We start from the raw sequence: 13277 nt of genomic DNA, 5'->3' as shown, positions 1-13277 counted from the left end.
ATCGTGGCTGATGCAGCAAGTTGTCAGCTACAGTATACAGCCGACAGCTGCCCAAGATACTCAGATAACACCCGAACATGTTCGGATAACACGGTATAAGAGTACGTTCGCTCGTCACTAATTATGAGGAGGGAGCTTTAATCCAGCATGTGTTACTGGGAGGGACACTCACACATAAAGTAGTAATAGAGACCCTCATTAGTGTGCTGGTCACATATTTTTGTCAGTGCAGTACTGTTCATAAAATCTCTTTTTATTGGCTGCAGTAAGAGCTGAAGAGTCATCCTACTCATGAGCATCAGGTTTGCCACTTGCTGTGTATATGTGGAAAAAAATGTTAATCAAGGCTGAAGGGCAAGATAAGCCCATAGCTCATGAATGTTGGGAACTCAAAAGGGGGTATATTACATTGATGTGACACAAGTTTTGGCATGAAGGAACAGATGAATGACCTCGGGGAGACCAAAACATCCAACACCGCGGAGACACCATCACGTGTTTCTCAACGCAGTGATCCAGAACACTGCCCCCATCCCTTATGGGAAATATGCAAACGCATGTAAAGTAAGCTGCGGAGACACCATCACGTGTTTCTCAACGCAAGCAATGAATAGCCAGGCCTTTCTCCGGGAAGGAACAACCACGGGAAGGGCAGCATCCAATAAAGGAGAATATCCAATAAAGGAAGACCACCTATGCCAAGCATGGTATCCATCCACAAACAGCTGTTTCGGGGTTTTTGCCCCTCATCAGTGTGGAGTAGGAAACTGGCTATTAGGAGCAGTGCCTGGTGAAAGGCTATGAAGGAACAGATGAATGACCTCGGGGTTTTGGCATGCACTGCAGTTAATGAACTGTGAGTTTATGAAAACTACTGCACCATCAAGGGTAAATCACCCAGTACTAGAAAACAGGGTCTATGCCACTAAATATGCTGCCCTCAAACAGGACAACAACTGGTGTCAGATTGAATTTAAGCTATGAAAGGGCTGACATATGTAAAGTATATGTGAAAAGATTATAACAAGTTGATATTTTACAGTCCCAAGACTCTTACCTGTAAAGGAAAAGAACTGGATAATGTATTCACAATAAGAACACCTGAAGATGCAAACAGGGTGGTGAAACTGGCAACTAGCAGGAATGCTGTGATTGTGGGTGCTTCTTTCTTAGGTAAGCTTTAAAATGAAATATATAATATTAACACATGCTGCATATACATACATGAATTCCTGTGCAGCACTGAAAAAGAACATGTCAGGAGCTTTCTTAGGGACACCAAACTGACTACATAGCTGTGTTGAGTAGTAAAGACTAAACAAACCCTCGTAGCTGCAAATGGATTTTCCATAAGTGAAAAAAATCTACTTTAGACACTTTGCAAGTGCAGAAAGGGAAGGCTGATTCCCGCTAGTACATCTGTCCTCTGCATTTTCCTCTGCCCAGCACAACTGATTTCTGCCTTTGCCATTTTGCTGTTGCTTTATACAAGTGTACAACAGATGAGCTGGCCATTTAGATTCAGCCAATTGTCAGGTATATTCATTGTGACATTTAGCAAGGGGTTACATTTCATTTCTACCCATATTTTAATATATGCTTTGTTTAACTACAAATGTGAATTTCTAATATATGAGCAAATAGACTATGTTGCCCGATACATTTCTATCTAGTGACAGTGAAAGTTTTTTAGACCCTTTCTAATCTAGTAATTAATTGTGTCAACCTGTATATTCATTAACTTGTATGTAATGATTTTTATGTAAATGTATCTCTATCTATTAGGCATGGAAGTCGCGGCCTATCTTTGTGAAAAAGCTCATTCTGTGTCTGTGGTAGAACTGGAGAACATTCCCTTTAAGAAATTTTTAGGCGAAAAGGTTGGCCTTGCAATTATGAAGGTACACTAATAATAAAAATATTTAAGGGGTTTTCCATAAATTACATTTTTTGACCCTATAAGCTTCAAATGTTTGAAAATAACCTTCCTCTGCTCCAACACCGTCTCTATTATTGACAGGCTGAAGTGATGTTATTATATATACAGCACAAATGACCACAACAGCTAATCACTGAGCTCAGCAGCAGTGGGAGAAACTGAGTTCAGTGATTGAAAGGTCCCTCTGCAGGTCTTGTGTCTGCCCCATCCATATAAACGCACACATTTTCATGCAAATACACAATAGGCACACATATATGAAATATATGCAGCTCCCCAGAGTCCTGGTCGTTGCAGTACTGATGCTCCGCCGCTAAGGGGGGCTATGGTACGTCTGATGGCACTGAAGGAGTTCACCTGACCAGGTATCACAGACAGCAATACACTTCACAGTCTGGCCTCCAGGGGGAGCTAAGGGTGCTATGTATTAGGCCACTCCTCACAATCTGGTAAAACTGGGGGTTAGATAGGAAGTTAGTCAGAAGCTGACTGGGTTGGAACCAGGCAACATCCTGTGGCAGAGGGTGTTGCAGGGGAAGATTCAGGGGGGTCCCTGTCAGGGGTGGGATCCTGACAGAGGCCTAGCGAACAGAAAGAACGTTACGGGACCGCACCTGCACTTCATCGCGGCGGTACCCCAAGAAAGGACAAGAAGCGATGTTTATTGTGCTGAGTGAGAAACGAGATCAACGCAACAAGGAGAAATACCAGTAGGAGTCGTGCTGTAAGACGAGGCAACATCCTACTGAGGCGCGTAGCCGGTGGCCGGAACGCCGAGGAAGTATTGAGCTTCAGGCCTTACTTCAAACCTATGGCAGGACAGTCAGTTATAGGCGGGCTGTCTCACTAAAATCACCTAAGAAGACATAGGGGGCAACATCTGGAGAGGGGCGACTCTAGGGTTCCGGAAGACCTCCAAGCCTACCCGTCATACGGGTGCGTCCTAGCCATATCATCTCGGGGGACGAAACAGAACATCAGAATCGAGTTGTGAGGGAACTTCAGAAACAGACACAACAGTTGTGAGGACTATCCCGTGGTGCTAAGCAGGGAAGGACTACAACACACAAGCGCTAGAAGGTAGGCACAGATTTCCACCTGCAAAGGGAACTCTGGAGGTGCCATCGGACCGGCTGGACTCACGCAGCCCGGTTAACCGTATTCCGGACTGAGGATCCTGAAGCCTTCAGTAAAGAGGTAAAGAGACTGCAACCTGGTGTCCTCGTTATTTACTGCGACCGGCACCACACCACAACAGCACCACTCTCCACCTTCATTGGACGCCCCTCAGCAGGGTCACGGGCCGGGTCTAGCCACCGTGACAACCCCAGAACTGAGACAGAGAGGCCCAGTACCGGGTACCCCTCGGCCCTGCGGCAGTGGGGGCGCTCCAACTTGGCGTCACGAACAGGATCTACTTAAGCCTGAAGAATCAGGTCATGTGTGCCTTGGAACTGTGATTTATTATACTTGGACTGTGACTTATTGCAAAGACTGTGTATTGCCACTTGCCGCCAAAAGTTCCCGCCAAAACCGCCGCCATTACAGCGCTGAGGAGAGCGCCGAGGAAGAAGAAGGGCGTTTCATGGGAGGAGACTACCAAAGCGGCGCCAAAAGTAGCGACCGCCCCCTCCGACTTCTGCTGCGAGATGACGACCTGCCCAGCAGCAGAGGAGAACCGCCCCCTGATTTGCAACGGCGGGAACGAGGTGAAGAGGGAGCTCGACCTCGGAGAAATGGCGGAGTCAGGTGGATGCACGGCTACCGATCTCAAGGCAGCAAAGATGATCAGCGGGTGCCCGAGCGACGGCGAAGTGATCCCGGCTTGCCCTCACCCACCAGAGGCGGACGCGCATCCACCGCAGCTGAAGGATCTGAACTCCTTGGAGCCACCGACGGAGGAGCCGAGCCTACCTATCCTGACCACGGAGCCAGCAGGTGCGGAGCCGTGGAGAGCGGAGCCACATCGAGAGGCCACCTTGGAGGAGCCACGGTCCGGGCTGCAGCCGATTCCAGTGTCCTTGTCAGCGGAACGGATCGACATCGGTGGAATCACATCAGGCGCAGGTATGGGAAGCGCCCCTACTCCCCCGGCCGATTCTGCTCCCCCGACCGATCCTGCTCTCCTGAACGATCCCGCTCCCGTGACCGATCCTGCTCTCCTGACCAATCCCACTCTCGCGACCGCTCCTCACCCCAACAATGACCAGTTCCTCTCAGCGGAGCTGGTGGTGCTAACTCCCGACACGATGGGGAAGCTGGTGCCTCCGCTACCGATCAAGATGGGGGAACCCCTAGATGTGAGCTCAGAGGGGGTGATCTTTCAGTGGGATACCCCCCGTATTGGGCCAGATGGAGCTCGGGAGGAGGGCCTCACCCTTGCTGTGCTCACTTGGGAACAATATAAACAATGCTTGATCCTACATTGGAAAAACCGAAAAGAGACAGAACAAACTGACGCGCCAAAAGTGAAACACCCAAAGCCTGCGCACGGCAGGAAAGACGTGGTAAAGCGGGGAACTTTGCTGGCCTTTCACCCAAAGCGGGGTTGGGGCTCCATACAGGAACCGGGACTACCGACTGACGTCTTCGTTACCAGTTGCAACGTGAAGACTCCTTTCCGCAACCGATATGGTGACCCACTATTGCAAAGGGGGGATCAGGTGACCTACACCCGCCACCAGAGTGCACAAGGATGGTGCGCTCGGAACGTCCAACGATGTGGACCTGAGGGGGTGTCACCTGTTGCCTCGACGATGATTGAACCAGACTTGACAGATCTTGCTACTATCGCCACCGTACGCCTTGTTGCAGCTACCGAGCTTGCAGCCAGGGTTAGCCTTCGAATCCAGACACTGGGTGACCTGACTGCACCCAAGAGACCAATCACCGATACTGACACCGCATCAGCTGGAGACCAGGGACCAAAGCCGCCACAGTCAGGAGATGTCCACTACCGGCTGATGTCTTGCAATTTACTTTGAAGCTTTAAAGTGCTTTGCAAACTGTATATAGTTAACTGTCCGTCTTTCTAAGTGTCTTCTTGCTGCTACGACCCGATTAGGGTTAACTCTTAAAGGGATCCCTTAGTTTACCCGGGATCCCTATTTTTGTCTTTTTGCTTTTGTTTTTGTTTCTTGTTCATCATTGTTGAAAAGAACTGCTGGATCATGAACACTGCATGATTACAAACTTATTGTAAATAGTTTGCACCTTCTTAAAGGTGCCCTCTACTGGTTTTACAAAGAAAAGGACTCTTTGCGAAGAAACTGTTCTTGGAAACAGCACCGGAGTCCTTGCTGTATACGAACTTGCAGCTTGAGAAGTTGCACTACCTCCAAGAGACTTGGTCCCTTCTTAAAGGGGACGTTCACCAATAGCACTTAAAGTCGAATAATGCTTACATGTCAAAGTTATATGTAGAAAGCTAGTTAATTGTAAGAAATGCTTAATAATGTGTTAGAGAATGAGGACAGGAAGTGAACCCGTATGGGGTTAGTCGATGAGTCCTCCTAGGAACCATACCGAGATGGCTCAGTGATCTTGAACTCAGAGAAGGATGATAAGTTCTATACTATGTATAGTAGCAGAAAGGCAGTAGGCCCGGGCGAGAAGGGGCGGTCCTGCAACAGAGCGAGAGGCAGTAGGCCTGGGGCAGATAGACAGGCGGTCCTGCAGATGTAAAGGTGGAAAATGAAGAAAAGTTGATTAGCCTTATAGTGTTTTATAAGAAGGTCTTTAGTGGATTCAGAGTGAACGTCCTTAAAGGCAATGTTAAATTATTGTTCAGAAATTGCACTAAGTAGAATACCCGGTTGGGTAAGAGAAGTTATTTATAGTATGTTATTTAAAATATTTAACCATGTTTGTAACGTTCAAGTGTCCTCACCTCCCATAAAGGGAAGCCTTGTTAAAGTTTACTTGTTACTGCATTTCAAAATTGTATGTCTTTTTGCTGACATGTATTGTTGTTTTCTTCCCAATCCAGGAGTACTGGGTTTAACCGGGGGGGGAGTGCAGCTCCCCAGAGTCCTGGTCGTTGCAGTACTGATGCTCCGCCGCTAAGGGGGGCTATGGTACGTCTGATGGCACTGAAGGATCACAGACAGCAATACACTTCACAGTCTGGCCTCCAGGGGGAGCTAAGGGTGCTATGTATTAGGCCACTCCTCACAATCTGGTAAAACTGGGGGTTAGATAGGAAGTTAGTCAGAAGCTGACTGGGTTGGAACCAGGCAACATCCTGTGGCAGAGGGTGTTGCAGGGGAAGATTCAGGGGGGTCCCTGTCAGGAGTGGGATCCTGACAGAGGCCTAGCGAACAGAAAGAACGTTACGGGACCGCGCCTGCACTTCATCGCGGCGGTACCCCAAGAAAGGACAAGAAGCGAGGTTTATTGTGCTGAGTGAGAAACGAGATCAACGCAACAAGGAGAAATACCAGTAGGAGTCGTGCTGTAAGACGAGGCAACAGCCTACTGAGGCGCGAAGCCGGTGGCCGAAACGCCGAGGAAGTATTGAGCTCCAGGCCTTACTTCAAACCTACGGCAGGACAGTCAGTTATAGGCGGGCTGTCTCACTAAAATCACCTAAGAAGACATAGGGGGCAACATCTGGAGAGGGGCGACTCTAGGGTCCCGGAAGACCTCCAAGCCTACCCGTCATACGGGTGCGTCCTAGCCATATCATCTGGGGGGGCGAAACAAAACATCAGAATCGAGTTGTGAGGGAACTTCAGAAGCAGACACAACAGTTGTGAGGACTATCCCGTGGTGCTAAGCAGGGAAGGACTACAACACACAAGCGCTAGAAGGTAGGCACAGATTTCCACCTGCAAAGGGAACTCTGGAGGTGCCATCGGACCGGCTGGACTCACGCAGCCCGGTTAACCGTATTCCGGACTGAGGATCCTGAAGCCTTCAGTAAAGAGGTAAAGAGACTGCAACCTGGTGTCCTCGTTATTTACTGCGACCGGCACCACACCACAACAGCACCACTCTCCACCTTCATTGGACGCCCCTCAACAGGGTCACTGGCCGGGTCTAGCCACCGTGACAACCCCAGAACTGAGACAGAGAGGCCCGGTACCGGGTACCCCTCGGCCCTGCGGCAGTGGGGGCGCTCCATATACACAGGGTAATAAATTACACACATTGACACATTATGTGTAGCGATGAGAGGACCAGTGGAAATTCGGGCTTGTCAGGTTCGGCACAACTTTTGTTCAAAGTTCGGTTTGGGTACCAGAACTTGACCCCACACCCGAACTCCATATAAATATCAAAAGACTGACTATCACTTCCAAACAGAAAACTGATGTGTACAGGTGCATACTAAGAGTAGCCACCTCCATACATAAATAACAAATAAAGTTGCACTCTGTAGCATATAAACATGAAATATATGAAATTTGAATTGGATTACTGCTATAGAAAATAGTAAAAAACAAAATACTTAGCATATAATTTGGCTAATTCATGCATGCCCAGCAACCTTCTTTGCTGGGAGCCTATCCTGAAGTGATTCCTCTCCTAGGCTGATGCCTACATTTATATGGGTTGGTAGGATCCTGATGTAATTAAAGCTGTCATGGGCTGATGGGTGGAGTGCTCAGTTAGAGAGCCTATGTATAATTATCAAAAGACTGACCGTTACTTCCAATCAGAAACTGCTGTGCACAGGTGCATACTAAGAGTAGCCATCTCCGTACATAACTAGCAAATAAGATGCACTCTGTAGTTCTTTAGAATGTAAACACCAAATATATGAAATTTGAAATGCATTACTGCTCTAGAACCCAATATAAGTCACTGAGGACCAGAACTTTGGTGCTGTAAAATGGTCATATTAATCTTTAGGGGGCTGAAAAAGGAAGCAAAATGAGGATAAAAGCAGTACAATTGTCCTGCAAACAAACATGGATAGGGAAATGACTTAAAATAACATAGAATAAAAAAAATAATAATAATCTTTAACCTGGAGGTGGAGGTTCAAGTGGAGCAATGCCTTGAGTGTGTATTTTACTGTGCTTGTTAATAAATAAATGAATGAATGAATGAATGAATGAATGAATGAAAAAAGCGGTGTGGGGTTCCCCCTATTTTTAATAACCAGCCAAGGGAAAGCAGACAGCAGTGAGCTGGTCTTATTATGCTGGGAAAGGGCCAATATCCATGGACCTTACCAGCCTATTAATTTCAGCCTCCAACTGTCTGCTTTGCCTTTGCTTATTATTAAAAATGTAAGGACCCCCCAAAAATGATTTGGGGTCTCCTCTAATTTTAATAACCAGCTAAGGCAAAGCAGACAGCTGCGGGCTGATATTAGTAGGCTTAGAAGGATATTGGCCCCTTCCCAGCCTAATAAGACCAGCCCTCATCAACCCCAGAAGTGGCACATCCATTAGATGCACCAATTCTGGTGCTTAGTGCTGGATCTTCCCTATTGCCCTTGTGCGGTGGCAATTGAGGCAATGGGATTGTGGAGTTGATGGCAGGTTAGTAATGGAGAGGCATTTGTCAGGCACCCTCATTACTAACCTAGTAGTCAAAAGAAATAAACACACACACAAAAAATCCTTATTTGAAAAAAAACTCCTGAACAATTTCCCTTTTTCACCCCTTTATTAAAAAAACTCCACATCAGTCTGCCGTAGTCCACATGGAGGTCCCATGCCGGTCCGCCATAGTCCACATTGTACTCAATCGGGTCTCGTTACTGACGTCATCGCTTGTGAGACATTACCATGAGTGACCTATGCAGTCTCGTTCTCTAGACTGCATAGGTCACTCGCTGGTCATGTCAACGCTCATCATTCCGGTTCTAACGCTGTACTCTGGGAGACACAGCAGAGTACAGCGTGAGACTCGGCAGTGGCTGCTGCTCTAGTCTATTGAGCCCCGTTCTCTAATAAATGTTACTCTCATTTTCATTTTCTTCATGATTTTTAGCATTCTTTTCACCTTATTGATTCTTCCTTTTCATTCTACATAGTCATTCTATTTTTTCCACATGTTTTTCTTGGGTTGCCGTATATACTACAGTATATGCTATATTGCATACTGTATGATCCCCTTTGTAGCTTAGGCCTAATTTACTCAAGTGTTTTTTGTTTTCACCAAATATGGCCTACGTGCACCCTCATTTTCTCTTTTTTTCATGTGCTGGGTTCATATATATTCTTTAGCAATCATTGTCCATTTTTGTGACACAATGTTTCTACGTTACTAATCCATTTTTGAGAAATAAATTCTTCTTTATATTTCTTGACAATTCTGAGCTCAATTTGTTGTCCAAAGGTGTCATATTTATCTGACTTGTGACTTGGACACTATTTTGGTATTTGCTTACCAATACATGCATTGTATAGCTGCTTCTGCATCACCATTCACTGCATTTGAGCTTTCAATCGTTAATATGTCTTTCAATGCACTGGTGCTTTTAGAGTTTAGTTATTCCTTTACTTTTAATGCTTTTGTTGCTAAAAACTTTTTTCTAGAGCCCAAATGAAATTTTCAAACAATGAATTTGTATATGGACTTATACATCCTTATAACTTTACGTATGTGCTGTTACCTTTCGTGCTACTGCGCAAACGTAACTATGCCAGTTTTTTCTTATACCATATTGCGCAACAGCAACTACATTATTTATGTTACTGTTGCTTTAAAGCTCCTTAGTGACTTGTTCTTGCGCATGCGCCTTAACACCTGCACCCATTGCGCAGGCGCCGGAACAAACTATGAAGCTTTAATACTTTAATTTCTTAATGCATGCGCTGTCACCACTCGCATCATCACTCAAGCCCAATTACGTCAGTTTTTTCTCATGATTCACTGGATCTGGTTTAAAATACGCACGTGCAGAGCCCCAGGGTCCTGGTCATTGCAGTAATGTCATTTTCCTCTAGGGGAGAGTGATATTATGTTTGGAGGCAAAGAAGGACAACTGCATCCAGGTATCACAAACATGCAACACATTTCACACTCCAGGCCACCAGGGGGAGCTCTGCTCCTATTTATTAGGGCACTCCTCACACTTAGGAAAAACTGGTTGCCTGGGGAGGAAGTGAGTTAGTTGCTGGCTGAGCTTTGCTCGGGTAGTTGGTCCCTGACAGGGGTGGGATCCTGTCAGAGATCGAGACAGAAGGACACGGAGCTGTGCATGCCCTGAGAGCTGCAGCTTCCTAGAAAGAGACACTGAAGGAGAACTGTATTGTAGAGAGGGTGAAGAAGTCGTAGCAAAGGAGTGGATACCAGGAGGAGTTCTACCCTACACAGGCTGCCTCCTTCTGAGGCGCAGGATCCCGGTAGCCGGAACACCGAGGGAGCAACAATCCTTTATGCCTTGCTCCAGAGACCGGCAGGACAGCTAATTTCACGTTACCTGTCCGCCCCTACACCCAGGAGGCAAGGTGGCACCCCTTAGAGGCTGGGGCATGATAGAGTCCCTGTAAAACGCCTCAAGCCACCGGTCATACGGGTTTGTCCTATCCATCTGGGGGACAGAGAGAGAGAGACATAACATCTACAACATCTGTGAGGACCTTATGAGAAGCTTAGCAGTAAGGTCCTACAACACCACGGCCCTAGAGGAAGGCTACTGATTTCTACCTCGATAAGGGGACTCTGGAATTGCCTCCAAACCGGCCGGACTCTGTCTGCCCTGTGATCTGGTGCCCTGAACTGTGGATGCTGAAGCCTTCAGTAAAGGTAAAGAGACTACAAACTTGTGTCCTCGTTCTTCACTGCGCCTCTCACCATCCACCATCTACACACTGGGAAGCCCTGGGGACATACTTCACCTGTGGAAGGTATACCATCTAGCTGCCATAACATCACCCCAGCGGACCCCTTAAAGCAGCGTTGGTCATCCTGACCGAATACCAAGAGGTGGCGTCACGAACACAAACTTTACCCCTTTAAAGACCTTTCCCTTTTACACGGACGTCCCAGGGCCACAGACCGGGTCAGCCACAGTGACATCCCCCCATGAACCGAAGGACCCGATACCGAGTACCCCGCTGCCCTGACGGGGCTATCCACACCTACGTCACTCATTCTTAAAGAAATATTGACTCAGTTGTACTGCACACACACGTGGTTGTTATTTCCGGACGTGACATCATCTTGTCATCCATATACCTGGTTATTAGGTAATGACTATATTAATTATATATAAGATAGACTAACAATTCTAGCATCAATTTCCCCTGAGGAAGCCATGCTTCGTGGTGATACGCGTGGTATCCTTTCCTTCTTGCACCATGCTGTAGCTGGGTTTTGTAACACGTCCACTGTTGTGATTTTGCTTTTTGCTCCCTCTAGTGGTCATTAGTGATTTGACTCTGGAGCGTCTGTCTTTTCCTATATCCTCACCTGGGCCGTTAGTTCAGGGGCGTTGCTATATAAGCTCCCTGGACCTTCAGTTCAATGCCTGGCATCGTTGAAATCAGAGCTAATCTGTTGTGCTCTTGTCCTCTGATCCTGGTTCCTGTTTTTCAAGCTAAGTCTGCTTCTTTGCTTTTTGCTTTTGTTTTGTTTGGTATTTTTGTCCAGCTTGTTCCTATCTGTATCCAGACCTTTGCTGGAAGCTCTAGGGGGCTGGTGTTCTCCCCCCGGACCGTTAGACGGTTCGGGGGTTCTTGAATCTCCAGCGTGGATTTTTATAGGGTTTTTGTTGACCAGATAAGTTATCTTGCTATATTCTGCTATTAGTAAGCTGGCCTCTCTTTGCTGAACCTGGTTCATTTCTGTGTTTGTCATTTCCTCTTACCTCACCGTTATTATTTGTGGGGGGCTTGTATCTTGCTTTGGGGTCCCTTTCTCTGGAGGCAAGAGAGGTCTTGTTTTCTTCTCCTAGGGGTAGTTAGATTCTCCGGGCTGGCGCGAGTCATCTAGCGATCACCGTAGGCATGATCCCCGGCTACTTCTAGTGTTGGCGTTAGGAGTAGCTATTTGGTCAACCCAGTTACCACAGCCCTATGAGCTGGATTTTTGTATCTTGCAGACTTACACGTTCCTCTGAGACCCTGTCCACTGGGGTCATAACAGTCCACCATCAGGTTATCAATTCCAACCTTACTTTTGTCTGGGATTTCTTTGCTCTCATAGTTGCTATTGATTCATTTATTCCTCATGCTTCAGGCATTTTTTGTCTTTTGGATTTCCCTAAAGGTTTTCCTTTTTTATATAGCCATCTGTCTTTTTAGATATACATACATATATGGGGTCATATTGTCTCTTGCCATTATCTGTTGGTTGTTTTCAAACTTTTGATCAACTTGACAGATGCATGTTCACACTTAGCCTGTGCGGGAATTATTTTTTGAACTTCAGTAAATGCATTATGTTTCCATATATTTGACTGCACCCATCCCAATTCAGTTGTCTCACCTATTTTGTTATTCTAATCTTTTGTTAATCTTGTCCCTAGCAAACACAGTGGCGTAGGATAGTTTGTCCTTACATTGGCTTTCTGTTGATTAATTATTTTTAATTGTTTTTAGATTTTGTTGTTTTGTTTATCTTGTTTAATAATAAAAAATATTGTTTTTAGAATTGGTGATCCTCACTTTACATACACACTTCTTCTTCTAGTTGGCTCAAGCATTCAAAGCTTATGGCATAAAAAATGTAATTCTTGGAAACCTCGTTAATCATTGTGTAACAGAAGAAAAGTAATCACAATGACCACAATGCTTTTCACTTGAATGGGAACCACGATATCACAAGCTATCATGGTTCACATTGCAACATTATAATGTTCATACCATCAGTAGATTACCGAGGAGATCTAGTGGGAAGCAGTGACCTCTCCATTTGTGTGATTATATTAATGGCAGAGCTGAATGTAACAGGAGCTGTGTTATATTGTTCAGAGGAGAAAAGAAACAAACAGGAAGCCAAAAAGTTGGAGGGTAAGGAAGGAGCAGAAAAGAGCAGTGATGTCAGGCTTCTACCTGGGAGAATGATCAGTTTGTTAAATCATTAGTTAAGAGCTACCAGAAAAAAAGGATTTCTATACTTTTGTTAGACTCGAGAATCATAAAAACCATGTAACCAAAATAACTTTGAATATGAGAATTTCTATAATTGTAAGTAGAGAGGGTGCAGAAGATGTGTAACCCAGGCCACAGTGTCTCAGGAGGCCAAATGGACACCCATATTATAAAAAACACATGTAACAAAGGGGGCCCTTTTAAAATTTGCTTTGCGGCCCAAGAGTCGGTGAAGGTATATGGGGCTCTGAAAGCCAAGCACCTCATGTCTGAAATGGCCTAATAGTTCCTTTGCAAAAACACCCCATAATAAGAAATGGCACATGGCTCAAATTACTTTA

The 13277-nt window shown here is 45.9% G+C and overlaps 1 protein-coding gene across 5 annotated transcripts in view; it reads left to right on the top strand.

Moving 5' to 3' along the window:
* The window catches only part of AIFM3 (AIF family member 3), a 128124-nt gene that overhangs the window by 56284 nt on the left and 58563 nt on the right, over positions 1 to 13277 (top strand). For all 5 annotated transcript variants that reach the window (XM_077291644.1, XM_077291638.1, XM_077291630.1 and 2 more), the window contains 2 exons: positions 1043 to 1173; positions 1786 to 1901. In XM_077291644.1, coding sequence (XP_077147759.1) covers positions 1043 to 1173; positions 1786 to 1901 — 247 coding nt within the window. The remainder of the gene's footprint in view (positions 1 to 1042; positions 1174 to 1785; positions 1902 to 13277) is intronic.

This window comes from Ranitomeya variabilis, chromosome 1, assembly GCF_051348905.1.
Source record: "Ranitomeya variabilis isolate aRanVar5 chromosome 1, aRanVar5.hap1, whole genome shotgun sequence".
NCBI lineage: Eukaryota > Metazoa > Chordata > Amphibia > Anura > Dendrobatidae > Ranitomeya > Ranitomeya variabilis.
The sequence above is the reverse complement of the archived record's forward strand: the minus strand, read 5'-3'. Positions and strand labels throughout refer to the sequence as shown.